This window comes from Geotrypetes seraphini, chromosome 11 (genome assembly GCF_902459505.1).
Source record: "Geotrypetes seraphini chromosome 11, aGeoSer1.1, whole genome shotgun sequence".
Taxonomy (NCBI): domain Eukaryota; kingdom Metazoa; phylum Chordata; class Amphibia; order Gymnophiona; family Dermophiidae; genus Geotrypetes; species Geotrypetes seraphini.
The window spans coordinates 104,157,246-104,182,997 of record NC_047094.1 but is presented as its reverse complement, the minus strand read 5'-3'; the positions used below and the strand labels follow the sequence as shown (position 1 = coordinate 104,182,997).

Sequence of the window (25,752 nt, the reverse complement as noted above, 5' to 3'; positions counted from 1 at the left end):
TTCAGGTTGTAATACCCTTCTTGATTATACCTAGCATTCTGTTCGCCTTTTTTGAGGCCGCTGTGCACTGCGCCGACGGCTTCATTGATCTGTCTACCATTAACCCCAAGTCTTTCTCAAGGCTACTCTCACCCATTACCAGCGCCCCCCCCCCCCATGCTGTACATCGGGTTTCTGTGTCCTACATGCAAGACTTTGCATTTCTCTACATTAAACTTCATCTGCCATTTATTCGCCCACTCTCCCAGTTTGTTCAGGTCCCTTTGTAAATCTTCACAGTCCTCTTTGCTCCTAACCCCACTAAAAAGTTTTGCGTCGTCTGAATTTTATAACTTCGCTCTTCAGCCCTGTTTCTATGTCATTTATGAAAACATTGAACAGCAGTGGTCCGAGTACCGATCCCTGCGGGACACCACTCGTGACCCATGGGAATGGTGCATACTCTTTGCAAATAGTGCACACTGTTCGTGACTAGTCCATACTGTTTGGGAATGGTGCATACTCTTTGCAAATAGGACACACTCTTCGTGACTGGTGCATACTGTGTGGGAATGTTGCATACTCTTTACAAAGAAGGTGCACTCCTTCTAAAGAACGAGCATCTTTCAGATAAGTACTTGCTCTTTTAAAAGAGTGTTCGCTCTTTCCAAAACAGTATGCGATCACTCTGGTAATGAAAAAAAGGTCTGCTTATGTTTTTCTTGAACTTATATAATTAGATGTTCTTTGTTGGAAAATCTGTTGAGAGCTGAGCAATGGACCTGCAGTTGAATTCTATTAGGATGGGGATAAGAAAAGAATGTTGGATTAAAATTGCTGTTGTCAATCTCCCTTTAGCCTCATAACGGGGGCTAAGCATAGCATGATTGTGTTACTGTGTATATTAATAATATTTTCCTTTTTGTAGTATATACATATATACATTCCTATTGCTTATTTGTCTTGTATTTTTTTGTACTATTTACATAACTCCGGTCATGGTACATGGGTTTGTCATGCCACTGGGGCTTGTGCGCATCTGTGAAGCTGAAAGCTTTGCTGTTGGTAGTTTCACCACTAGCAGGGCCTCCCAAGGCAGCCAGGTTTCAGCGAAGATGTCAGGATACAATGTACCACCCATCTGGGCAACAGCAGATGGGCAGTGTTGGAGGCGGAGGATCGCGTTTGATGTGACAACTGTGACAAACATCAAATTTTTACTGCACAGAAGAAAGGGCCGGAAATCTACTTCTGTATTCTGCCATGAAGACTTGATATCATTATCAAGTCGCTAGGACTCAAACACGAGTCGAAGGCCTCTAACCCCCACCCCCCACTAAAATACGGGCAGGAGAGATCCCAGGCCCTCCTGCCCTCGACGCAACCCTCCCACGACCGCCCCCCTGAGCCCCCGATTGGCCCCCTGCCGAGCTGCAACCCCCCCCACCGACCCCCCCCACCCCCAATCCCACCCCTCCGTACCTTGAAATCGTTGAAATTGTTGGCCGGACGGACAGGTGCCAAGCCCGCCCGTCCAGCAGGCCAGCCATCCCAGCAATGGGGCCGGATTGACCCAGGCGGCTCAAACCATGCCCACAGGTGGGGCCTGAGGCGCCTGGGCCAACCAGAATAGGTCCAGGAGCCTTAGGCCCCTCCTGTGGAATGAGGTATTATGACATCACAGTCTAGAATGTTGCCACCTATGATTTTACAGTGTTTGAGGCTTGTGCAGATGAAGACGGAGCTTGCAGGAATGGGGCAGGGACAGGAAAAGAACTCGCGAGGACGGGACGGGAAAATGAGTTCCCGCAGGGACGGGGTTATATTTGTCCCCGTGTCATTCTCTAGCGGCCAACATGTAGCAGGGTGCTACATTCCATTAACCAGGACTTCTTGAATGATAGGAGCTTAAAGAAGAATTTTTATAGTTTCTGTAAATGTAAAACCAATTTCTCTTTTTTTTTCTCTCTCTCTTATTTCTCAAAATACCACAGTTGCGGCAGCTCTCCTTTCACTATGTAAAGCATGTGCACATACGCCATGGGAATTTTAACAGGGAGTGGGCAGTGGATACCCAAGTAGCAAGTGCTCAACCTTTGAATGATTTTACATAGAAAAAGACAAGCTTATCATCAGGGTGATCTTTAATTATTCAGCATGTTCCCAGGAAGTATTATCATGGTAAATAATTGATTTCTGGGGAACCTGATTTATCAGCAGGGAAGCCAATAAAATCGCTCCCAGCAGTTCAGAAGGACAAGGTTTAAGACAGCGAATTTAAACAAGCACCAAGCTCTGCAATCTTTCAGTCGGCTTAAATCAGGAAGCGCTTTACAGGCAAAACCAAACCACTAGTAAAAATATTGAAAACCATGCTGACAGTCAGTGTCTGGTGCTGAATGCACAAGTGTCTTATCTTTTGCTTAATTTCTTGGGCACTTATGTGGATAGGGTTATAAGACGTCCGGATTTACCCAGACACGTCCTCTTTATAGAGGACTGTCCAGGCATCCGGATGGGTTTTCAAAACTCGGCACTTTGTCCAGTTGAGCTCGGGGCCGCGTGCGTGCGTGCGTGCGATCGTGTCACATCCGTGCATGCGCAGATGCACTCCAGATGTGGCTTTGAAGAAACAGGGTTTGAGTGGGGCCAGGGTTAGGGAGTGGGACGGGGCTATGGGCAGAACAGGGCGGGGCCAGGGCGGAATGGGTAGGTACACATGTCTTTTTTTTTTTTTTAGGACAAAATCTGGTACATTTTAGGGACACAGGGAGGCACTTGCATTCAAAACACCCAAGAAAAGCAAGTTTGCATCGTTACGAGCTAAATACAGCTTTGAAAGGAAGTGAACACTGGTTGTATGGAAGACTGGTTCTTGAAGAAGCTCCTTTGGAAGTGAAACGGAAGCTCCATCGAACCTTCAGTCTCCAAGCTTTTTAATGGGGCTAGGACTAAAGAGGACTGCGAAGATTTACAAAGGGACCTGAACAAACTAGGGGAGTGGGTGACGAGATGGCAGATGACGTTCAATGTAGAGAAATGTAAAATCTTAAACATAGGAAACAGAAACCCGAGGTACAGCTACACAATGGGAGGGCTGTTATTGAGTGAGAGTTCCCAAGAAAGGGACTTGGGGGTAATAGTGGACATGACAATGAAGCCGTCAATGGGCACAATGGGCAGCGGCTGCTAAGAAAGCGAATAGAATGCTAGGAATAATCAAGAAGGGTATTACAAGCAGAACGAAAGAAGTTATCCTGCCGCTATATTGGGCGATGGTGTGCCCTCATTTGGAGTATCGCGTCCAATATTGGTCGCCGTACCTAGAGAAGGATATGACGATACTCGAGAGGGTTCAGAAGAGAGCGACACGTTTGATAAAACGTATGGACAACCTTTCATACGCTGAAAGATTAGAGAGACTGGGTCTTTTTTCGCCAGAGAAGCGGAGACTTAGAGGGGATATGATAGAGACTTATAAGATCACGAAGGGTATAGAGAAAGTGGAGAGGGACAGATTCTTCAAACTTTCGATAACTACAAGAATAAGAGGGCATTCCGAAAAATTAAAAGGAGACAAATTCAGAACCAATGCTAGGAAGTTCTTCTTCACCCAACGGGTGGTGGACACCTGGAACTGGTCGTGTTAAACAGGTTTTATGTGTTTTTTGTAGAGTAGGGTTTTAATTTCTTTTTTGAAGGTTTTGTAAAATAACAACAGATGTAATTCCTAGAAAGAAAATTCAGGAAGCATTAATGATTGATAATTCCAATTTAAGAAGAAAAGTAGCAATGATAGAAAATCAAAGTCGTGCAAATAACTTACGTCTGCTGAATTTTCCAAGATTACCTTTGATAACTCCTATTGATATGTTGAAGCGATATTTTATAGAAGTATTAAATGTACCTGAGCTGTCTATTTCTCTTTGTTAGAGCATACTATATCCCAAAGAAGCAAGGGCAACAAGTCAAGAGCAAAAATCAACAAGATATACCATTGGACGTTACTAATTTACTGGAAGCCTCTGATGTAAGTGTTGCTATTCCAGCAACACTTATACTAACAGTGGCGGTTTTGCCTGATAAAGAATGGATCATGAGAACGTATTTTAAGAATAGATCTAAAGAATTCTTGGGACATAAAATCCAAATTTATCCTGATGTTTCCAAGGAAACAAAAAAAAGAGGCAACAGTTTTTGTTATTAAGACCGGCCGTAACCTCACTTGGTGGAATCTTTTTCCTTAGGTTCCCGTGCAAGTGCATAATAAGATATCAATCAGTAAAATATGATTTTCTGGAACCATCTCAGTTGTCTAGTTTTATATCTCTTAAACATCTTGGAAAAGAAGAAAACAGTCTGTAAAGAATAGAAAAGACTTCCAACCAGCTGCAGACCTCAGCTGACCTAATTATTCTCAATGCTTTTTTGTTGACCTTTAATCACTCTGATTTAATTTTGGATCTTGATGTTTGAGGACTTGAGATAGATTAAGAAATACCTTAATTCTTCTATCATGTTTAATTTCTTATTTTAGATTTGGATTTGATTTCATATCGTCTTAATCTAACTTTCTTTTTTTTTTTTTTTTTTTTTGCTTAAATCTTTTATTGATTTTCAATTTAAATTTCAAGTATTACACTTGTACAGAAAGCAATAATAGAATAGATATTAAATACAATGTAAATATAACTCATAAGTTAATGAATTTACAATTTATGCTCAAGTCCTCAACTTAGGATCCAAGAATCAAAGAAAAAAATGGCGAAACAATAAAAAAAATACTAATAATTACATAAGAAACTGAAAGCTATAACACTGAAATGAGGTCATCAATAGTCAAATTATAGGGCTCAAAGATTGCCACAAAGTTTGTCAGTTGGGATGGTTCAAAAAAACACATACTTAAGAGTACGGTAACACACAATACATTTACACGGATGTCTCAAATAAAAGGTCGCCCCCAAAGATATAACCCCAGGTTTCAAAAGAAGAAATTCACGGCGGCGCCTTTGCGTCTCCCGTGCCAAGTCTGGAAACATTTGTATTTTGTGACCAAGGAAACTTTTTTGTCTATTTTTAAAGTAAAGCTTTAACAACCATGTTTTATCAATTGGTAAAGCTAAGGTAATAATCATAGTGGCTGATAATGCTAAATCCTTCTCAGATGTCTCTAAGATATTGAATGCTTAGTTATTTGTGTTTGAAAATATAAATAAATAATAATAAAAAAATATGAACTTAGCATGCAGGAAAGTCTTGTTTCAAAACACACTAAAATCATTTTAAAAAGCATTGGAGTAAAAACAGGGTCCCGACAGTGGGTGTCATCTTATTGTGGGTGTCAGCACCTCTCCTCAACTCTGCCCCCCCCCCTCCGCATACCTCTTTAAATGTTCATTGGTATTAGCATCTTCCACTTGCTGCTCACGCCAGCATCAGCTCCATTCTGATGTCACTTCCTGGTCATGGAACCAGGATGTGACATCAGAAGGGGGCCTACGCCGGCATGAGCAGTGGGTGGAAGATGCTGTTTGTGCTGGCAAAAATTTCAGGAGGTACATGGGACTGAGAAGGCGCCCAAGTGACAGGGAAGAGTAGGGGGTGCCCAAGCAGTGAGGAAGAGTGGGGTGTGCATGGCATGGCGATGCCGGGTACCACCGCCTCAGACACCAATCTCCCTCGCTATGGCATTGGTTCCTTAAACTATTCCTAAGTGGGTGTATACATTACCCCTTAAAATTCATGCCCCCTTTGAAAATTGCCTTCTAAATGTATAACTTAATCAAAAGGTTCTGAACCACAAGACCAGAGCCCCCTAAGGGGATGTGAAAAAAACATCAGGGGCCTCCCCAAATCTAACAAAAAATCTGAAACATATACAAGTATAATTGTATATCTAAATTGCATAAGGAAAAAAATAAAATAAAATACTCATACCGTGTTATCAGAGGACGGGAGAAGTCCTACAGCACAGAAGGGGAGCTATTGAAAGAAAATTGATTGAGATGCACCTGACATAACCTGTATGTGCTCAGAATGAAGATGCAAGCTCTCGGCCACTAAGTACCTTGTAATCATATGAATTAGTTTCTAAAGCGAATCATATGTTGAATGCTCATTAAATCATAATTATAAATGCATTAAAATAATTAGCATATAAAGTAATATGGATTTCTTATACTTCAGTTTGCCTGATTTGTGATCCTTGTATATGTCCAACAAGCCTTCATGTATGACATATGTTGGAGAAGGTCTTCTAGCACAGGAACTTGTCATTTTATTCTGTATAATTTTGTTCAGAAGAGCCAGAATCTAGAATTGATAGAAAAGTTTCATTACCCCTTTGTGCTCAGAAACTTTAGTTAAATATCCTGGAAAAAAAAAAAACTGCATTCAGTTTCTGCTTTTCAAATATTGAGGCCACTGTATTAAAACTCATTAATATCAGCAATTAAGGTACGTTAACATGTGCTAATGAAGTCACATTAGCCAGCTCATATTAATGACATTCAGATGAGTTTTGCATTCATTTACTAGCTTTGGTACATTGACATGAACGTTATTGTAAAGTTATATCAGGTCCACTGATGGCTTTTACAGGGATTTTAACATTATTTCTCTATGAATTAATACTGAGCATTTTGTTTAGTTTTGCATCTTATTGCCTTGTCACCATGAGTTTGGCATTAAAACTTGCAGTCTAATCAATGTGTGTTAAAAGCATTATTAATATGAATACAATTAGGCTAGACACACTAACCTCTAATTCTATAAATTGGACATCCAACTTTACACTTACCCCAAATTCTACATATGGCTCCTTGTGCGCATAAATCAGAGCGCACAGCCAATGTGCATGCACAATTTAATTGTTTAATAAGCCTATTCAGTGCAGGTAATTGTCAATGAACGTGCATGGCATTAAGTAGATTACAGGGGTGGCCAACCACGGCCTTCGCTAGGTCAGGTTTTCAGGATTTCCCATATGAAATATAGAAACATAGAAACATAATGGCAGATAAAGGCCAAATGGCCCATCCAGTCTGCCCATCCGCAGTAACCATTATCTCTTCCTCTCTGTAAGAGATCCCACGTGCCTATCCCACACTTTTTTGAATTCAGACACAGTCTCTGTCTCCACAACCTCTTCCAGTAGACTGTTCCACGCATCGACCATCCTTTCTGTAAAAAAGTATTTCCTTAGATTACTCTTGAGCCTATCACCTCTTAACTTCATCCTATGCCTTCTCATTCCAGAGCTTCCTTTCAAATGAAAGACTTGACTCATGCACATATATGCCACATAGGTATTTAAATGTCTATCATATCTCCCCTCTCCTGCCTTTCCTCCAAAGTAAACAAATTGAGATCTTTAAGTTTGCCCCCATATGTCTTATAATGAAGGCCACGCACCATTTAGTAGCCTTCCTCTGGACCGACTCCATCCTTTTTATGTTTTTGAAGTTGCGGTCTCCAGAATTGTACACAATATTCTAAATGAGGTTTCACCAGAGTCTTATACAGGGGCATCAATACCTCCTTTTTCCTACTGACCATACCTCTTCCTATGCACCTTAGCATCCTTCTAGCTTTCGCTGTCACCTTTTCAACCTGTTTGGCCACCTTAAGATCATCACATACAATCACACCTAAGTTCTGCTCTTCTGTTATACACATAAGTTCTTCATCTCCTAAATTGTACAATTCCTTTGGGTTTTTGCAGCCCAAATATGACCTTGCATTTCTTAGCATTAAATTTTAGCTGCCAAATTTCAGACCATTCTTCAAGCTTCGCTAGGTCTTTCTTCATGTCATTCACACCATCCAAGGTGTCTATACTATTGCAGATTTTGGTATCATCCGCAAAGAGGCAAATCTTACCCAACAGCCCTTCAGCAATATCGCTTATAGAAATGTTCAAAAGAATAGGCCCAAGAATAGAACTTTGAGGTGCACCAAATAGATGCAAATAGATCTCATGCAAATTCACTGGGGGAAAACCTGAAAACCCGACTGGATTGTGTTCCTCAAGGACCGATGTTGGACAACCCTGAATTAGAGGCTACGTGCACAACTTAGTAGGCGCATTCTATAAAGCGGTGTCTATCATTTCCAGTGCACAAATCTGAAAAGGAGGTGTGGCCAGAGGAGGATCATGGGCACTCCTAAAATGTATACACACTCTTATAAAATACAGCTGATCTTCACAGAACTTAGATGGAGGTATTTAGGCCTTGTTTTCCTTGGTCTAAATGGGTGCTCCCAAAAGTTATGACATGCACTGGTGCTAGAGAAACCCAAAAAAACTATGGAGTGACGATGTTCCTGAAATGGACTTTATTGAGAATTTTAACGTTCCAAAGGTACAATTAAGCAATCCACATAAAAATAAAGTAATCCACATAAAAACCTAAAGGACCTAGTCCGCTGAAAGCGTAGGACCCAACATGGTCCGCGTTTCGACAAGATAGTCTTCTTCAGGGGTCCCTGAAAGTCCTATGGTAGTAGATACGTGGAATAACTGGTGTGTGGAGAGTCGTGAGAAAAGTGCTGGTGCTAAGCGTGATTCTATATATGGCACATGCCTTTTATAAAATCACGCTAAGCGCCATTCTAGTCAGCACCAAATGTTTTGGGCAGTATCTATAGAATCAGACCCTTGGGGCATGATCCTACAAACAGCGTCTAAATCATAAGTGTCTAGGAATGCAGTACTTAGCGCTGTCAATCTTAAGTTAGATGCTATGTATAGAATCGCACCTAGAGGCACCTAAAGTACACTTAAACACTGGTTGGCATTTGAACCTTAGACACACCCTATTTATGACAGGGTTTTCTTGGCCTAAATACCGAGGTCTAAGGGCTCCATGTACAAAGGTGCGTTAGGGTCTTAACGCGCAGAATAGCGTGCACTAAATTGCCCCGCGCGCTAGCCGCTACCGCCTCCTTTTAAGCAGGTGGCAATATTTTTCTAGTGCGCGCTAATCTTGTGCGTGCACTAAAACCACTAGCACACCTTAGTAAAAGGAGCCCTAAGTCCAAAACGGGTGCCTACATATAAAATACACTCATGATCCTCCCGCTATCTGCCCCTAACCATAACTACTTTCTGATAGGCACCTTGGAATAGGTGCCTACCTAAAAGTGAAAGTGCCAGTAGTGTAGTAAGGGGGGGGGCAGTCCACCCCGGGCACTGTCTTGGTGGGGGCGCCAGCACCCATCCTCCTAGCTGCCCCTCCCACTCCTCCCCCTGCCTTCCCTTCCCCCTCCCCCCACTAAACCTCTAGCTTTTCGCCGACATGAACAGCAACTCCAACCTGCTGCTTGCGCCAGCATCAACTCTATGACATCACTTCCGTGTTCCGCGCCTAAGAAGTGACGTCAGAGGGAGAACGACACCAATTTGGGCAACAAGTTCATGATGCTGCTCGCGCCGGGAAAATTAAAGAGGTACGAAGGAAGGGAAGTGGTACCAGCATGTGGTGGGTGAGTGGGGGGGGGGCGGAGAAGAGAGTAGGGGAGGTGTGACACCAGCCCGGCCACCACTCACCCCCACTATGCCACAAGAAGGAACCCACCCAGTTAGGCACCTACTATCCAATTAATTTTAATTTAAGCCAGTTATGAGGTATTAATTGTTTGTTTTTGGTGCCGATTAAGTTTTTTTAAATAAGTTAGGTTCCCAGGTCGGCTAGGTGCACAAAGCTGGGTGCCTAACTTTATCCGGCTTTTATAGAATCTGCCAATTAGTGCGCAAAGTTGGGTGACCAATTTATAGAACAAGGTCATTTGCATGCACAATTTAATTTACTAATTACACTTCCCCCTCCGCATTCGCGGTGATAGGGGAACAGCATGGCAGCGAATACAGAAAAAACGCAAATAATTTGACACACAGACAGTTTACAGGTTAGATTTGCCATGGTTAGTGCCAGATTTTACCTGTGCTCAGAGGCCTTTCAATTTAAGGGAAACTTCTTTTTTTTTTTTTTACACACCAAAGGCTCCTTTTACTAAGGTGCGCTAGCGTTTTTAGCCCGCGCTGCATTGCCACGCGCGCTAAGAACTAATGCCAGCTCAATGCTGGCATTGGCATCTAGCGTGCGCGGCAGCACGCTAGCCTTAGTAAAAAGAGCCCCAAGTTGCAGGAAACGTTGGCCCTAGTGCACAAGTATTATGTCGGCCTTGTATTATAGCTCTCATTTTGAATTTCACTGCTTTTCGTAAGTTATTTGCAGTTTTTCGGTAAACCCCCCTAAAAAAAAAAGACACAAAACCGTGAATTACCTGACCTGCAAGTGTAGCGATTTCTTCCATGCAACACTGGGAGCAGCGATTTCCTGCAACGTAAATTGGGGGGGTGGCGGAGCCTGGGAACGAAAAACTGCGAATAACCAAAACCGTGGTTAGTGAAACCGCGAATGCGGAGGGGGAAGTGTAGCTATTAATTGCAGTTAATTGGTGTCAATTGGCATTGATTGGCAATTGCACGCACAAATGATCGCAATTGCTATTCTAGGATCTGAGCGCTCATTTTCTGTCATGCACAACTTCTAGGGTGGGGCATATACATGGGAGGGGTATGCATGTTATAGAATACAAGGGGTAAACAAGTAGGCATAAGCACCTACACCAACCTAAGGTTATAGGCATGAAACTGTGGACTTAGGTTCATATTCTATAATGGCAGCTCCACACTGAGAAAACTGCGCTCAGCACATACCATCCCAACGATACATAGTCATATCTGCGCAAGGCAAATGCATGCAGACATTTGAGCACAGGACATTCACCCATCCCAACTCCTAAATTTTGATGCTGTTTACAGAATTCGCCTCAAATAGTGCATTTCACGCATCTTTATGGTTGTGAGCCTATTTGAAACTTGTGCGCATTGGTGTCTTTAAAGGGCTTATCTGAAATGAACAGTCTCAGAGGTTATAAAAACCCAACGCAAAGCCCCAGGCATCTGTTTGGATTTTAAAATAAAGGAACTGCAAAACATTCACCATGTTTCTAATGAGTTTACCATGAAAATTATGTAGAAAGACTTCTTAAATTTCCCCCAAAGGTAAGCTTTCAAGCTTCCTAATAAAATACCTGCTTTCTTTTGTTTAATATAGTAAGTCTAAAGTGATTTAATCCTACTTATGCCTTATTACAGGGCGCTGCATTGACTCCCCATGGAAGCTAGAGTGCAGTTTAAATTCGCTTGCCTGTGTTACAAAGTTCTATCTGGTTTGGCTCCAGCCTATTTAGTTGATCAATTTATATTTTCCATCATAGACGTTCTGCTCAGACAGCTTCCCTTTTTGATTTCCCATCGCCCAAAGGTTGCCGCTATAAAAGATATCACAATCAACTACTGTCATTTCAAGCAGTTACTTGGGGCAGATAATCCTTTCCCAAGGCCCCTTTGATAATCAAAGAGTGAGCGTAAAGTCAGAGTCGGGGCACGATTGAAGCCTGGTCAAACTATCCTCATGCCTAGAGTTCAAATATTAAGGAAGGTTCTCTCAGATATACTAATTCAAAAGTTCCCAAGGCAGATATTTTTTTGCCCTGGCTAAGCCAGCTGTCGGAAGAAAGAAGAACATTGGCGACGTCTCCCCACCTCCTGCAAATTTACATCAGTTGGCAAAAGGAGTTCCTTTGCCATTCTTCCTTCTGCAGTCAGAACCACACGGGGCTCCATTTCTGAGAGTTCAAAAATAAAAATTTGCGCACTTCTCCCTCCGTATTCGCGGTTTCGATTATTCGTGGTTTTTAGCTTGCTGGCTGCTCCCCCCAAATTACGTCAGCTTGCATAGAGAAATCGCTGATTCTAAGCGTTTACAGAGAAAATCGCCGATTCCCAGCAATTTCTTCACCGTGTTTTGCCTCTACTTCAGGAACAGGCCAGGTCTCCCACCATGTTTTCACGGTTTCACCATATTCACAATGGTTTTTAATAGAAAACAGTGAACATCTGAAAAAGTTATTAGTGGGTTTTTTTTTGGTTTTTTTTTTTATTCTTTATTGATTTTCAAGGCATATCAAAAGTGCAATAATTATACAATCCAAAATATCAAATACAGCACTTACATACTTACAATTAACTTGAAACAAATTACCCTACCCTCTACCCCAACCCCCCCCCCCTTCCCTCCCTTCCTGGATATGTGTATCTGCTAACTATAATTTTAATCATTCCGTTGTTTAACAGAAGACTCTAATGGACTCCAAATTACCTTAAAAATCTTACTATACCCAGCTTGTTCCACTATCATCCTTTCATATCTATAATATAAACAAAGGCCTCCTTTTACTAAGGTGCGCTAGCAGTTTTAACGCGTGCATAGCGCGTGCTAAACGCTAATGCCTCCATAGAGCTTGCATTAGTATTTTTCATTTAGCGCAGGGTTTGTGTGCGCTAAAAACAGTAGCGGACCTTAGTAAAAGGAGCCCAAAATGTTTCCCACCAAAAAGAAAAGTTCAACCTATTTCAGTTTTTCCAATTTCTAGTTATTAATTGCATGGCCACCCCCGTCATAATAATAAGTCTATTTTGATATTTGTCAATTGGACTATTAAATTTCAACAATGTCCCAAATAAAACCATGTGCACTCACACTAAAGATGGCACTATTTAAATCTGTTTCATTTATGGTTGGGAATCATATAACACAACTCTCCAATACTTTACCCAACCTCCAAAATATACAGCGTTCCCCTCCGTAGAATTACAAATTGTTAAACATACTCTCATATATTTCAAATGTAAGAAAATGTGGCCTCAGGTACACCTCCTCCCCCCTTAGTAGTGTTCAATATCGGTGGGAATACCGGTGTTTTCATTCCTCATTGGCTCACATTCTTTTTTTGCAATTATTTAAATAAACTGCAAAAAACTTTGAGTAAGATGGTGGACACAATGGCTCTGAGGAATCCTTGATAAAGCAAATTGTTGCGAAACATGTCGGTTCATGTAACCCAGTAGCATGATAAGCTAAGTCTAAAACTTATTTGAACATTTTTAAATCTCAAGGAAACTTCTAAAAAGAGCACGGTCGATAAAAAAGTTAAAAAGTTTACTTAAATAATTGCAAAAAAAGAATGTGAGCCAATGAGGAATGAAAACACCGGTATTCCCACCGATATTGAACACTCCTAAGGGTGGAGGAGATGTAGAAAGGATCTGGAATAAAACAGGAGAAATATCAGACCGGAATAATTGGAAATCAAACATAAAGGACTACAAACAACTGATAAAAGAAAAAAGAAAAACATTCTACTCATCCAAAATACATAGATCCGACACGAGCTCAAAAAGAATCAACACACACGAATTGTTCAACCTGGTTAAAAATTTATTTGATACCACACGCCACATCCAATCCAAACACGACACAAAACTTCCAACAGCAGATGATCTAGCATATCACTTTAACTCAAAAATTGTGAACCTAAGAAACAACTGCCCAACAAACAACACATATGGAAATCAAATAACCAACATACATGCAAATGAAATACCAGCGGATATGTTCTGGAACTCCTTTCAGGATCTAGAATGGAGCAACTTCATAAAACTTTACAACAAATATACTAAATCAAACTGCATCCTTGATCCCTGTCCCCCCAATATTATGAAAGCTGCGCCATTAGACTTCAAACTAACACTGTGGAATAATATGACCAATAACTTCAAAAACGGAAAATTCCTAACGAAAAACAGTCACATTATAATCACCCCAATTCCTAAAAATCATAAACAATCCCTATCATTAGTAACTAACTATAGACCGGTAGCATCCATTCCATTCTTCGTAAAAATAATGGAAGGTTTAGTACACACCCAATTGATGGACCACCTTGATCAGTTCTCGCTACTACATGAAACCCAGTCTGGCTTCAGACCTCTGTTTAGCACAGAGACGGTGATCGCAGCTACCCTAGAATACTCACGCAACTTACTCAGCAAGGGACATAATGCCTTAATCATGCAATTTGACATGAGCTCGGCCTTTGACCTGGTGGATCACAAAAAATTGCTACAAAGTCTAGACGCAATCGGAATCGGAGGTGAAGTACTTGACTGGTTCCGAGGATTCCTCACATCCCGCACCTATCAAGTACGCTTCAACTGCAGCCTCTCTAAAACATGGAGAAACCCATCAGGCGTTCCACAGGGTCCCCTCTATCCCCACTACTCTTCAACGTCTATATATCTTCACTAGGCATGCAGCTGGCCCAACAGGGTATAAAAGTATTCAGCTACGCGGATGACTTCACAATCATTATCCCATTCAATACTTCTCCCTCCGATATCACCCCCACAGCAACACAAGCACTAAACCTGATGGAACAATGGACCTCAGAATTTAAACTGAAACTCAATTCATATAAAACTAAATTCTTTATAGCCTCGCCACTCTCAAATATCACGACAAAATCATTACGCATAAACAATCTTAACTACCCCATCCAGCCAACAATGAAGGTACTGGGGGTAATACTAGATCAAGGTCTAACTATGAAAGACCATGTGGACTCCCTAATCAAAAAAGGGTTCTTCACTCTCTGGAAACTTAGGTCCATAAGAGCATACTTCGACGCTTCAGCATTCAGAATACTGGTACAATCCCTAATATTAAGCCACCTTGATTATTGTAACATCACCCACCTGGCAATTTCCCAGAAGCAAATGCAGAGACTACAACTGATACAAAATGCAGCAGTCAGGCTGATTTTCGGGCTGAAGAAGTCCGATCATATAACCCCTTCCTACCGACTCCTGCACTGGCTACCAATGGAGGCACGCACGAAGTTCAAGCTGGGATGTCTATGCTTCAAAGTACTATCAGGTCTAGCCCCTAAATACATAACAGACCTCTTCTCATACCCAACCAACAGACATGAGAGAAGATTACACCTGAAATTCGTCTCCCCACCAGCCAGAGGATGCAAATATAAGAGATACCATCAACAACTTCTATCCTATCAAGCAGCCTTATGGGGCAAAGACTTAGATAAACTAATTACACACACAAACAACTATGGAGAATTCAGGAAACACCTGAAAACATACCTGTTCACAAAATACCTAGGCAACGAACAAGGACAATAACCCCCCTCGTAATCACTCCCCAAATCTGTTCTTGTAAACTGATAACCCCAATCACTAACTTCCAACCCTGTGCAAACCGCAAGGTACTTCACGACCCTACAATACATAACTGTTGTTATTATCATTAATGCTGTTACTATCAGATGTACATTGCAATATTCTTTGCTGTAAACCGCCTAGAAGTCGCAAGATTGTTGGCGGTATATAAGAATAAAGTTATTATTATTATTGTTATTATTACCTGAGGCCACATTTTGTTACATTTGAAATATATGAGATTATGTTTAACAATTTGTAATTCTACGGAGGGGAACGCTGGATATTTTGGAGGTTGGGTAAAGTATTGGAGAGTTGCCAAATAAAACCATGTCATAAGACAATAGAATAGAGACACCTAATACCATATTAATTTTGCTCTAAATTGACTTCCAAAAATTGAGTATCAACGGACAATAAAATAAGATGATCCAGTGTCCCTACGTCAAGTTGACAGTGCCAGCATTTATTAGACTTTGAATTATCCAACTTTAGTAAATGAACTGGGGTCCAAAAACTTCTATATAACAAAAAGAATCAAGTTTGTCTGAGATGCTGATGCTGTAGAGCAAATCAGGCCAGTAGAAGGCCGCGAAGCAGCGTGTTTAGAGTGCTGCGGCCCCTGCTGGAGTAAGGACGTTTGTCGGGACCGCGGGAAGGGGACAGCAAGGGACTAAGGGAGCAGAGGGTTGAAATATATTTCTTTCAGCTGGCATTTGACGACAGGTAGTTCTATAGAAAATGAACTGCCACTTACTGGGACAAGCCACTGATTTTCTGGAAATGATGCTGAAAATCTTTGCTGACTGTTCTGGCAATATCAAGAAGAATCAACATGAGAAAGGTCTCCACGAAGATACCAAAGGCAAACAAAAATCAAATGAAAAGGTGAAATGGTCAGCAGATTCATTCAAAAATCTTTAAAAGGACCCGATATGGGGGCAGCTTTGGGGGAGGGGTGTGCTGCGAGGCAGACAGCTTTGCTTGGGGGAGACAGAAGGGGAGCCACGGAGACACAGTCAGGGAGGAACTGGAGAGGGATAGGGAAAGGGGGCTGCTTTGGGGGAGAGGTGTGCTGGGAGGCAGACACCTTTGCTTGGGGGAAGACAGAAGGGGGGCCACGGAGAGACAGTAAGGGAGGAACTGGAGGCGGAGAGGGAAAGGGGGCTGCTTTGGGGGAGGAGTGTGCTGGGAGACAGACAGCTTTGCTTGGGGAAGGGAAGACAGAAGGGGGGCCATGAAGACACAGTCAGGGATGAACTGGAGGGGGAGAGGGAAAGGGGGCTGCTTTGGGGGAGGGGTGTGCTGGGAGACAGATAGCTTTGCTTGGGGGGAGACAGAAGGGGGGCCACGGAGAGACAGTCAGGGAGGAACTGGAGGGGGAGAGGGAAGGGGGGCTGCTTTGGGGGAGGGGTGTACTGGGAGGCAGACAGCTTTGCTTGGTGGGGGAAGACAGAAGGGGGGCCACGGAGAGACAGTCAGGGAGGAACTAGAGGGAGAGAAGGAAAGGGGGCTGCTTTGGGGGAGGGGTGTGCTGGGAGGCAGACAGCTTTGCTTGGTGGGAAGACAGAAGGGGGGCCATGGAGAGACAGTCAGGGAGGAACTGGAGGGGGACAGGGAAAGGAGGCTGCTTTCTAGCACCCGTTAATGTAACGGGCTTTAACATTAGTATATATTTATATATATGAAAAGAGCATGAACATAATAAAAATGTCATTAACAATACCATTAATAATTTAAAAAATAAACCATCAACTAATAATTGGCATATTAAAAAGGGATAAATGAGACAGACAAATGGGAGACAAAAGGAAATAAGTTAGAAATACAATTTAGATAGGAACGAAAGACAAATAAGGAAAAACAAAACCAAAAAGAAAGAGCTCGTTGCTGCTTAATTCCTTAAGGGAGTTAAAAAGGATACTGTAAAATTTAAATCAAATGTTAAAAGCTTCTTTAAATAAATGACTCTTGAGTAGGCTTTTGAAACGTTCACGATTAGCTTCTTCTCTAACAAAAGCTGGTAGGGTATTCCAAAGCTGAGGGGCTACAACTGAGAAAATGTCATGCCTTTTGGTTCCTATTATATGAAAAATAAGATTATCCTTGTATATTCTAGGAAGCTTGATACTCAATATATGGCTAAGATGAAGCGATTTTTCTGTATTCGCGGATCTGTTAATCCCCTATTGTAGCAAATATAGAGTCAGAAGTGTATTATAATGGGTTGGAGGCAATGTGTTTGTTTGCCTAGGGTCCAACAAAGGGTTAATCCTGCCATGGTTAGAAGATCCCTTTCTCCAGGACAGTGGCGTAGTAAAGGGAGCGAGAAGCACGTTGACGTTGTTACTCGTGGTGGTGAACAACTAGAGGGAAGGGGGCGTGCGCGCACAGCAGGGAGGATCGGGGAAGGTGCAGTGGGCAGAAACGAGGGCGGGGAAGGGGCGCCGCCCACCCTCACTGTGCCACTGCTCCAGGATCAAAAAGAAGAAACAGGGAGCACAGGCCCATATATTTTCTCCCTTGTCCCTAGTAAGAACACAGTGGGCTTGTTTTAGATTCCCTTGGCTTCATATTTGGCACTTTCTCAGACCCTCTAATGAGGTAGAGTGGTGGGCATTTTTCATTTTCTTTGTTCGATTTTTGATTCTGCGATCTGCGTTTTTGTTTGGTGTCGTTTTGAGTTTCTGTTTCATTTTGCCGGGTATGTGATGTCACTTCCGGGATGCAGCCCTTTAAATGAAGGAAGTTCCGTGAGAGCGTCGCCTGCAGTTGAAAGTTTGGGCAGGGTGAGACAGGTACTCCCGAGATGCCATTATGGCCCAAATTCTGTAACCAGCGCCTAAAGTTAGGCACCTATTTCAGAGGCGCCCAACTAGATAGGCGCCTATCTAAATTGAATAACAAGCCCAATTAAGCTCTTTAATCAGCCCTGATTGAAACATAGGCGCCTATCAAGAAAAACGTGATTCTGTAACAAGGCACCTCTAAAAATTTAGGCAGCCTTCAAAAAAAAATAGGCGCTATGCATGTTAGGCGTGGGCGTGGCTATGTGTTAGACGCCTTCTTACAGAATCACTGCTCTTAAGCGCTCAGCTAGGCGCCTAACTTTTAAGTGTGCCTAGAGCTGGCCTATTTAATGGACGCCTCCAAAATAGGTGCCCAAATAGCTGCCACTCAGCGTGATTCACTAAACACCCAATTTTACTTGAATCGCGCTGAACAGTGCCTATATAGGCGCCTAACATTTGGGCGTGTCCTTATAGAATTTGCCCTTATGTTTTTTTCATATTTTAAGCTGTTTTTCATTGTTTTTGTATACTTTTTTGTCTTGAGTTTGTAAATTCTTGGTTTTGTTCTTTTGTGTTTTACAAGACCACTTGATTTTTGAGCAGATTTGTGACACAGCTCTGGCGAAACGCATCAAGCCCAGAGTTTTTTCAGAGCGATTTTATAGCAGTGCATACATTTTAGATAAGTGGTTCTTGATTCTTTTCTATTTGCAACTTATATATTTAAAAAAAAAAAAAAAAAACATGTGCGATGATTAGAGAGAGAAATTACAGCCTGTTTAAATGTCTGATTCTCCAGCATCTGGTTGAAAAATCAAACTTAATCTCTGAGCACTGTTTTTGAACCAGCTGATGCACGTATGAATATTTGAAGTTCTAGTAGCCTCTTCTTTGCTATATATGTATTCTGTTCAATTTTTGAAGTTGGCAGTTAAATTGGGGGGGTTTTCCCCCTGCACTCAGCTAAAATGCTTTTAAAAAAGAAACTCACAGTTTTGAAGAGCACTGTTCAGAAGTGAGAGGAAGCCTAGTGGTAGAGCTGCTGCTTCTGTGCCCAGAGATTGTGGGGTCAAATCTCAGCGCTGCTCCTTGTGAGCCTGGGCAAGATTACGAGTGGTACAAAATTCAGCTGTACGGTTGATTTTCAGTTTGAAAAAATGGGAGCACTTCAGTCCCTATTCTCAAAAATTACATTGGTTGCCAATGGAGGAAAGAGTCTTGTTCAAATTTGCCTGTACACTTCCCCCTCCATATTCGCAGTTTCCGTATCTACAGATTCACTTATTCGCGATTTTAAACCTAAAATTCCTTTTTTCTTTTTTCTGGCTGTTTTAAGCCCTGTAAGCCCCCCTTAAGCCTTACCTGGTGGTCTAGCGGGTTTTCAGGGCAGGAGCGATCTTCCCACACTCCTGCCCCGTGCAGATCGCTCACAAGAAATGGCTTGAGAGACTACGGGAGCTCAAGGCAGCCATTTCCTGTGAGCGATCTGCATGGGGCAGGAGCGTGGGAAGATCGCTTCTGCCCCAAAAACCCACTAGTCCACCAGGTAAGGCTTAAGGGGGGCTTTCAGGGCTTAAAATAACCGGGGGAAGCGGGGGTTAGGGGCAGAACTGGCCCCATTATTATTTGCAGTTTTATAATATTCGCGGGCCGGCTTTGCCCCTAACCACCTTGAATACGGAGGGGGAAGTATATCTGTTTTAAAATCAATCTATGGTATGTCTCCAGTCTACCTTGTTTCCCATTTCTTCCTGGATCATTCCAACAAGCCCACACGTAGAATACATCTATTTGCATACCCTACTATAAAATCCTGTCGTTTCAAGAGATTTCTTGATAGAACTCTTGCTTTTCAGGCAGCCAAAATGAACGACTGGCTTTGTAAAATTATTCCATGTGTTTCATCTTACTACTCCTTTAGAAATTTATTAAAAACGCAATTATTTGATAGATTTGTAACTTAAAATTTTCACTGTTTTAGTCTATTTGCTTATTATGTATTTTCTTATGATCTGTATAATTCGCTGACTGGTCAGTTTCTCTTGTTGTAAGCTGCCTAGAACTGGCATTGGTCTGGCGGAATATAAGAATAAAGTTATTGTATTGTTAATCCTCCATTGCCCCAGATACAAAATAAGGACCTGTATATATGTCAATTACTTTGAATGTGTAACCATAAGCTCCTACGTGCTCTTTGCTCAAGCCAAAAGTCCTTACTACAAATGCCCACCTTCAAAGATATCAAATACAAAAGCACCAGGGCAAGAATTTTTCTCGATAATGGCTCCAATGTAGTGGAATGCCCCACCGAAGGAACTAGAGCTGGAAAAGGGCACCGGAAAATTCCAGAAAGGGATAAAGACTATCCTTTTCTCAGACTACTTCAACTGACATTACGAGAGAAGAAACTAGAACTTTCAGGGATGTGTGTAAAAAAAATTATATTTAGTTGAAATGGCCAACCTCCTTAGGAGGTGTGTAAATTGTGTATTTAGCTGCAATAGTAAACCTAGTAGTATATGATTGACTTGGTAGAAATGTGTGCATATAAGTAGGATGATCAATGTGCCAGTAACATAAGTAGGATGATTGATTATGGCATAATCATGACGGTATTAATAACTGTATTGCAACGCTACCGCAGAGCTCCCTGTATTTCAGTATAGATCCCATGTAGTATAAGTAAACTGCTCTGAATTGATTCCCCTGTCATTAGAAGTGGTATAGAAGCTCTCAACAAACATAAACCACAAAAAAGGTGGTATACAAATCCCCAGAATAAGCTCCGTTATTGTCTACTGTAACCTATTTGTTGTCATGACTAGTCTGTTTTCAAACAATTGTGAATGTCTACTTGTAACCCGTTCTGAGCTTCTGGGAGAACGGGATAGAAATCGAAATAAATAAATTCCTGCTGGAGGAAAGAAACTGAACATGGAGTCAGGGGATCCCCTATGCTGGCTCCAGAAGCGGAGGAAGGGAGGAGGGAAAAAAAGAGAGAATTCCTGACTTTGCGCTACTGTGTAATAAAAACTGAATCAATTTTCTCCTGAAACAACTGGCGGTACAGCATGTGTTTACAAAACTGAGTGACGATTGGCAGGCAGAGCTGGAAGCTGCAGTTCCAGGTAGACTTACAGCTCCTAGTAATTATCTTTGCCAACCTAGCAAAATAAGTTTGCATGCCACATGTGTTCTTTTCGCTGTTGCTATCTGGACCATGCCACACACTGCTGCTGGAAAGTGTTTGAAGTGACATGATTTATGTGGTGTTCCCCATACATTTCCTTGCAAAGCTATCATCAAGAACCATGTTTATTGTTCTGTTATTGCCCCGGGGGAGCAATTTTTTTTGTGATAGGTCCCATATGGAAGCCAATTAAAAGCAATTAATTGACAGCGATGGACACTGCTGCTTCCAGATCATAACATTTGGAAATCTAAGGAGATAATCTACTACTTTTAATTTCACTGTCTTATATTTCACCACCAAAAGTAACAAATACGATAAGGAGGAAGAGGACTACAGAATAACGACCTTCATTTTTTATTGAGAACACATCGGCTTGAAAGATTGCAACCTTTTTTTTATATAATTACAAGGCAATTTCTCCCATAGGCACAGTATGGGAGAAGTTCTCAAAAGATTAGTTCACAGCATCTTGCATTTTCAAATGAATTCTTTCAATTTGGGGGGGGGGGGGTTTCTGTCTCTCTCAAAAATTGTCTGAGTTGAACTCCCAAAAGATCCTTGCTCAAAGCAGACCTACTGAATCTCATTTCTCCTTACAAGAGACTGAGGAACTAAGAAATTTTTCCGTTTTCTGCGAGTACATTTAAATAGTGGATAGACTCATTCTTTAGACTTTTAAACCTGTGCATATCTTCATATACAAATAGAATATATCTAATTTGACACGGACAAGAGGACATGAAATGAAGCTAAGGGGGGACAAGTTCAGGACTAATGTCAGGAAGTTCTGCTTCACACAGAGAGTGGTTGACATCTGGAATACTCTCCCAGGGGAGATTATTGCGGAATCGACAGTCCTAGGCTTCAAAAGCAAACTAGATGCATATCTCCTTGAGAGAGGCATATAAAGATATGGTTGGCTATAAATTGAGCCAGGTGAATACCTAGCAGGGCCTCCGCGTGTGCGGATCGCCGGACTTGATGGACCGAAGGTCTGATCCGGAGATGGCGCTTCTTATGTTCTTATGTTCTTATGTTATCCAGCAGTCACCAGGTATCTCGGTGAGGCCTATTTATTAACTGCATTAATGCCATAACACACATCCAGTTCTTGTTTTGGCATAAAACATATTGTTATACTGGTGTTCATGAATATTAATAGATACATAGTAGGGATGCATTTCCATGATGAAACAAAAATGAAAAAAATTTCAGTGAAATAAGCTTGTTTTATTTTATTTCAAGCCAAAATAAAATCATTCAACATTGTGTTTTTCATTTTCCTTCCTGTTTATTAAAGCATTTTATTAGTTTTGAAGAGAAATGTATTTTACAGTTCATATGGGGTGAACCTTTTATTAGCGTTATGCTATTTTTAATGATTATATTTGGAAGGAATAGATAGGATGTGTCTGTTGTTCTATGTTTGAATAAGTTTTGAATATGTATGTTTTCTATTGTAACCCGCTTAGGAGATAGGCGGAGAAGAAATTTTTAAAATAAACAACGACATATTGGAAAATCCAGTGGCATTGACGCACGATACCATCTTATTTGGTACGTTAATGAGGGCTAAAAGCCAAATATCTTCCTGCAACAAACTTTTTTATCATGACAGGGGTTGCCATACAACTTATTTGAGGAATTGGAAGAACTGGAATCAGCTAAATTACACTGTATCATACTTTTAAAATGGAACGTCTGTTGGCCATACAATATGGACATTATAAGAAATTTATGGATGTTTGGGAACCATTGACTAAATTCTTTAAGGAATGATAAATGATTTTATTTTATAGTCCTTTAAACATACACATCCAGGGTGAGAGGGAGGGGGGGAGGGTTTTGCATAGAAATTTTGAATTGGGAAATTTATGAATAGATTCTATGGGGCTCATAATAAAAAAACAAACAAAAAAAAATCTAAAAAGTGGCCTAAAGGGGTACTTGGACGATCAAAAAGCCTGATCGTCCAAATACCCATAATCAAAGCTGGTTTTAGACGTATCTAAAACCAGCTTAGGCCTTTCCCCTGCCTCTAAATGCCCAAAGAGAAAAGAGGCGTTTTTAGAGGCGGGGAAAGGGCAGGGGGTGGGCGGGAGGTGGGCCGATCTAGGCGTACAATAGGTATAATCAAAGATTGACAGGTTGCCTAGTCGGCACTTACCGGTATACGTTTTGACTTAGACCAAGTCAAAACAGGTATAAGTGCCGAAAAAGGGGCCGCTGAGCTGATCACTGCAGCTCAGCGGCCCCAGCAATCTGCCTATTGCTGCAGGAGAGATGGCTCATCTCTCCTGCCGCGATGATGATCGCCCACCTCCCTCCGAACTGCGGCACTTTGGAGTGAGCATAGGGGTAGGCCATCTCCCCTGCCGGCGATGCTCACCCCGAAGTGCCGCGGTTCGGAGGGGGGTGGGCGATTATCATTGCGGCAGGAGAGATGAGCCATCACTCCTGCAGCGATGAGCACCTCCCCCCTACAACAATCGGGCAAGAGGGAGCCCAAGCCCTCCTGCCCGGCAGCACCCTCACCCCCCCTCCACTGGCCAATTCTGATGGGATCAGGAGGGAGCCATAGCCCTCCTGGCCTGGCGGCATCCTCACCCCACCCGCCCAACACGATCGGGGCCAGGAGGGAGCCCAAGCCCTCCTGGTCTGGCAATCCCCAACCCACTCCCCACGCCATTTCCGATGGGGCCAGGAGGGAGGGGTGATCCCCAACCCCCCACCAATTCTGATGGGGCCAGAAGGGAGCCCAAGCCAACCCGGCCCATATGCCTAAAGACCTGCCCACAGGAGGGGCCTAAGCCTACTGGGCCTATTCCGGTTGGCCCAGGCGTCTCAGACCCCGCCTGTGGGTGGGATGTAAGCTGCCTGGGCCAATCAGGCCTGAAGGCCAGCCATTCAATGGATGGCTGACCTGTTGGATGGACGGGCTTGGCACCCGTCCATCCAACCAACGATTTAAAAGTAGGGGGGTCAATGGGGGGTTCGTATTTTAGTGGGGGTTTGGGATGGGGGGTGTCATCGGGCCAGGAGGGCTTGGGCTCCCTCCTGGCCCCATCATAATTGGTGGGGGGAGGGGGGTTGTGGATCGCCAGGCCAGGAGGGCTTGGGCTCCCTCCTGGCCCCGATCGTGTTGGGCGGGTGGGGGGTGAGAGTGCCGCCGGGCCAGGAGGGCTAGGGCTCCCTCCTGGCCCTATCGGAATCGGCCGGTGGGGGGGTGAGGGTGCTGCCAGGCAGGAGGGCTTGGAGGTCACCGGGGCAGGTGGTCTTGGGCTCCCTTCTGCCCTGATTGTGTCGGGGGGTTCGGGGATGCCGCGGGGCAGGAGGGCTTGGGCTCCCTCCTGCCTGGATCATTGTAGGGGGGGATTCTGTAACCGGTGTTTGACAGACACCGGTTACAGAATCCAGCTTTTAGGTGAAGGACTAGCTCTTCTTTCGCCTAAAAGCTCTTGTTTTGGGCGTTTGGGAGTTAGGCTTTTTTAAGGTTGATTATATTGTGTTAGTGTAGACGTAGTGGTGGTCTGGGCGTTTAAACAGCTGAGCGTAAAGGAAGGCCATTATAAAAAAAACCTCCTTTTGGACGTTTTTTTTGATAATGGACATTTTCCCTGCTTCTACTTTCAACGTTGAAGGCCTTAGGCCATAAGGGGACTTAGACATTTTTTTTTTATTATGCCCCTCCATGTATATATTTATTTTTCTTGAATATTAGGTGGGAGGGAGGGGGTAAAATAATTACTCATTTATGTCTGTAAGTTCAATGTGCTTGTCTTGTAATATTATACGTATATCTAGTATTTGCTTTGCACAGTTGTAGTTTGGAAAATCAATAAAGATTTTAAATAAATAGATATTGAGCCCATGGGAGTTAGCAGTTTTAAAGCTTCTGGCCAACGCAGGTTGAATCTAACCTTGATATTCAATGCTACTGAACTAGAACTAGATATTATGCAGCTAGAAACATGATGGCAGATAAAGGCCAAATGGCCCATCCAGTCTACACATCCACAGTAACCATTATCTCTTTCTCTCTCCGAGAGATCCCACATGCCTATCCTAAGGCCCTTTTAAATTCAGACACAGTCTCTGTCTCCACCACCACTTCCAGGAGACTGTTCCACGCATCTACCACCCCATTGTAATGTGACTAAGTGCAAACACACTGAAAATTAAATGTGAATAAAAAAGCAACCTTGTGTCAGCTCAGCATTCCCTGCACCATTAAAATCTTTTTGTTTTTGCCGTCCTTGATAAATTCATATTTGCAGTAAGAGGAGGTTCCTGATGAAGGATTCATTCTGAAACTGAAGTTCAGTAGAACCAGAACTGCTATGGGCAGAGTAATGAACTTAAAACAGCTAAACAAGGCATACATATTGGGAGGAATGACGGCATAGGCCGTCTCTTCAATATGAGATAAGTCCTTTAATACTTATAGGGCTGTGCAGTTAGATTGTGTGTTATGAGATAGGGTTGCTTTTTCATTCACATTTAATTTTGGAAGATCCCATGATGGTGTGTTGCATTGAGCTTTCACTCATGCATGGGTTGAAGTTTTGAACGCGTGGAGGGGCATAATCGAAAGGAGCGTCTAAGTCCGTTTTCATTCAAGCTGCAAGTCATCCAAAGTA

General features: G+C 42.5%; 1 protein-coding gene across 7 annotated transcripts in view; it reads right to left on the bottom strand.

The window, feature by feature from the left end:
- The window catches only part of LOC117369417 (protein diaphanous homolog 3-like), a 157,707-nt gene that overhangs the window by 85,538 nt on the left and 46,417 nt on the right, over positions 1-25,752 (bottom strand). For all 7 annotated transcript variants that reach the window (XM_033963957.1, XM_033963955.1, XM_033963953.1 and 4 more), the window contains exon 5: positions 6,164-6,294. In XM_033963957.1, coding sequence (XP_033819848.1) covers positions 6,164-6,294 — 131 coding nt within the window. The remainder of the gene's footprint in view (positions 1-6,163; positions 6,295-25,752) is intronic.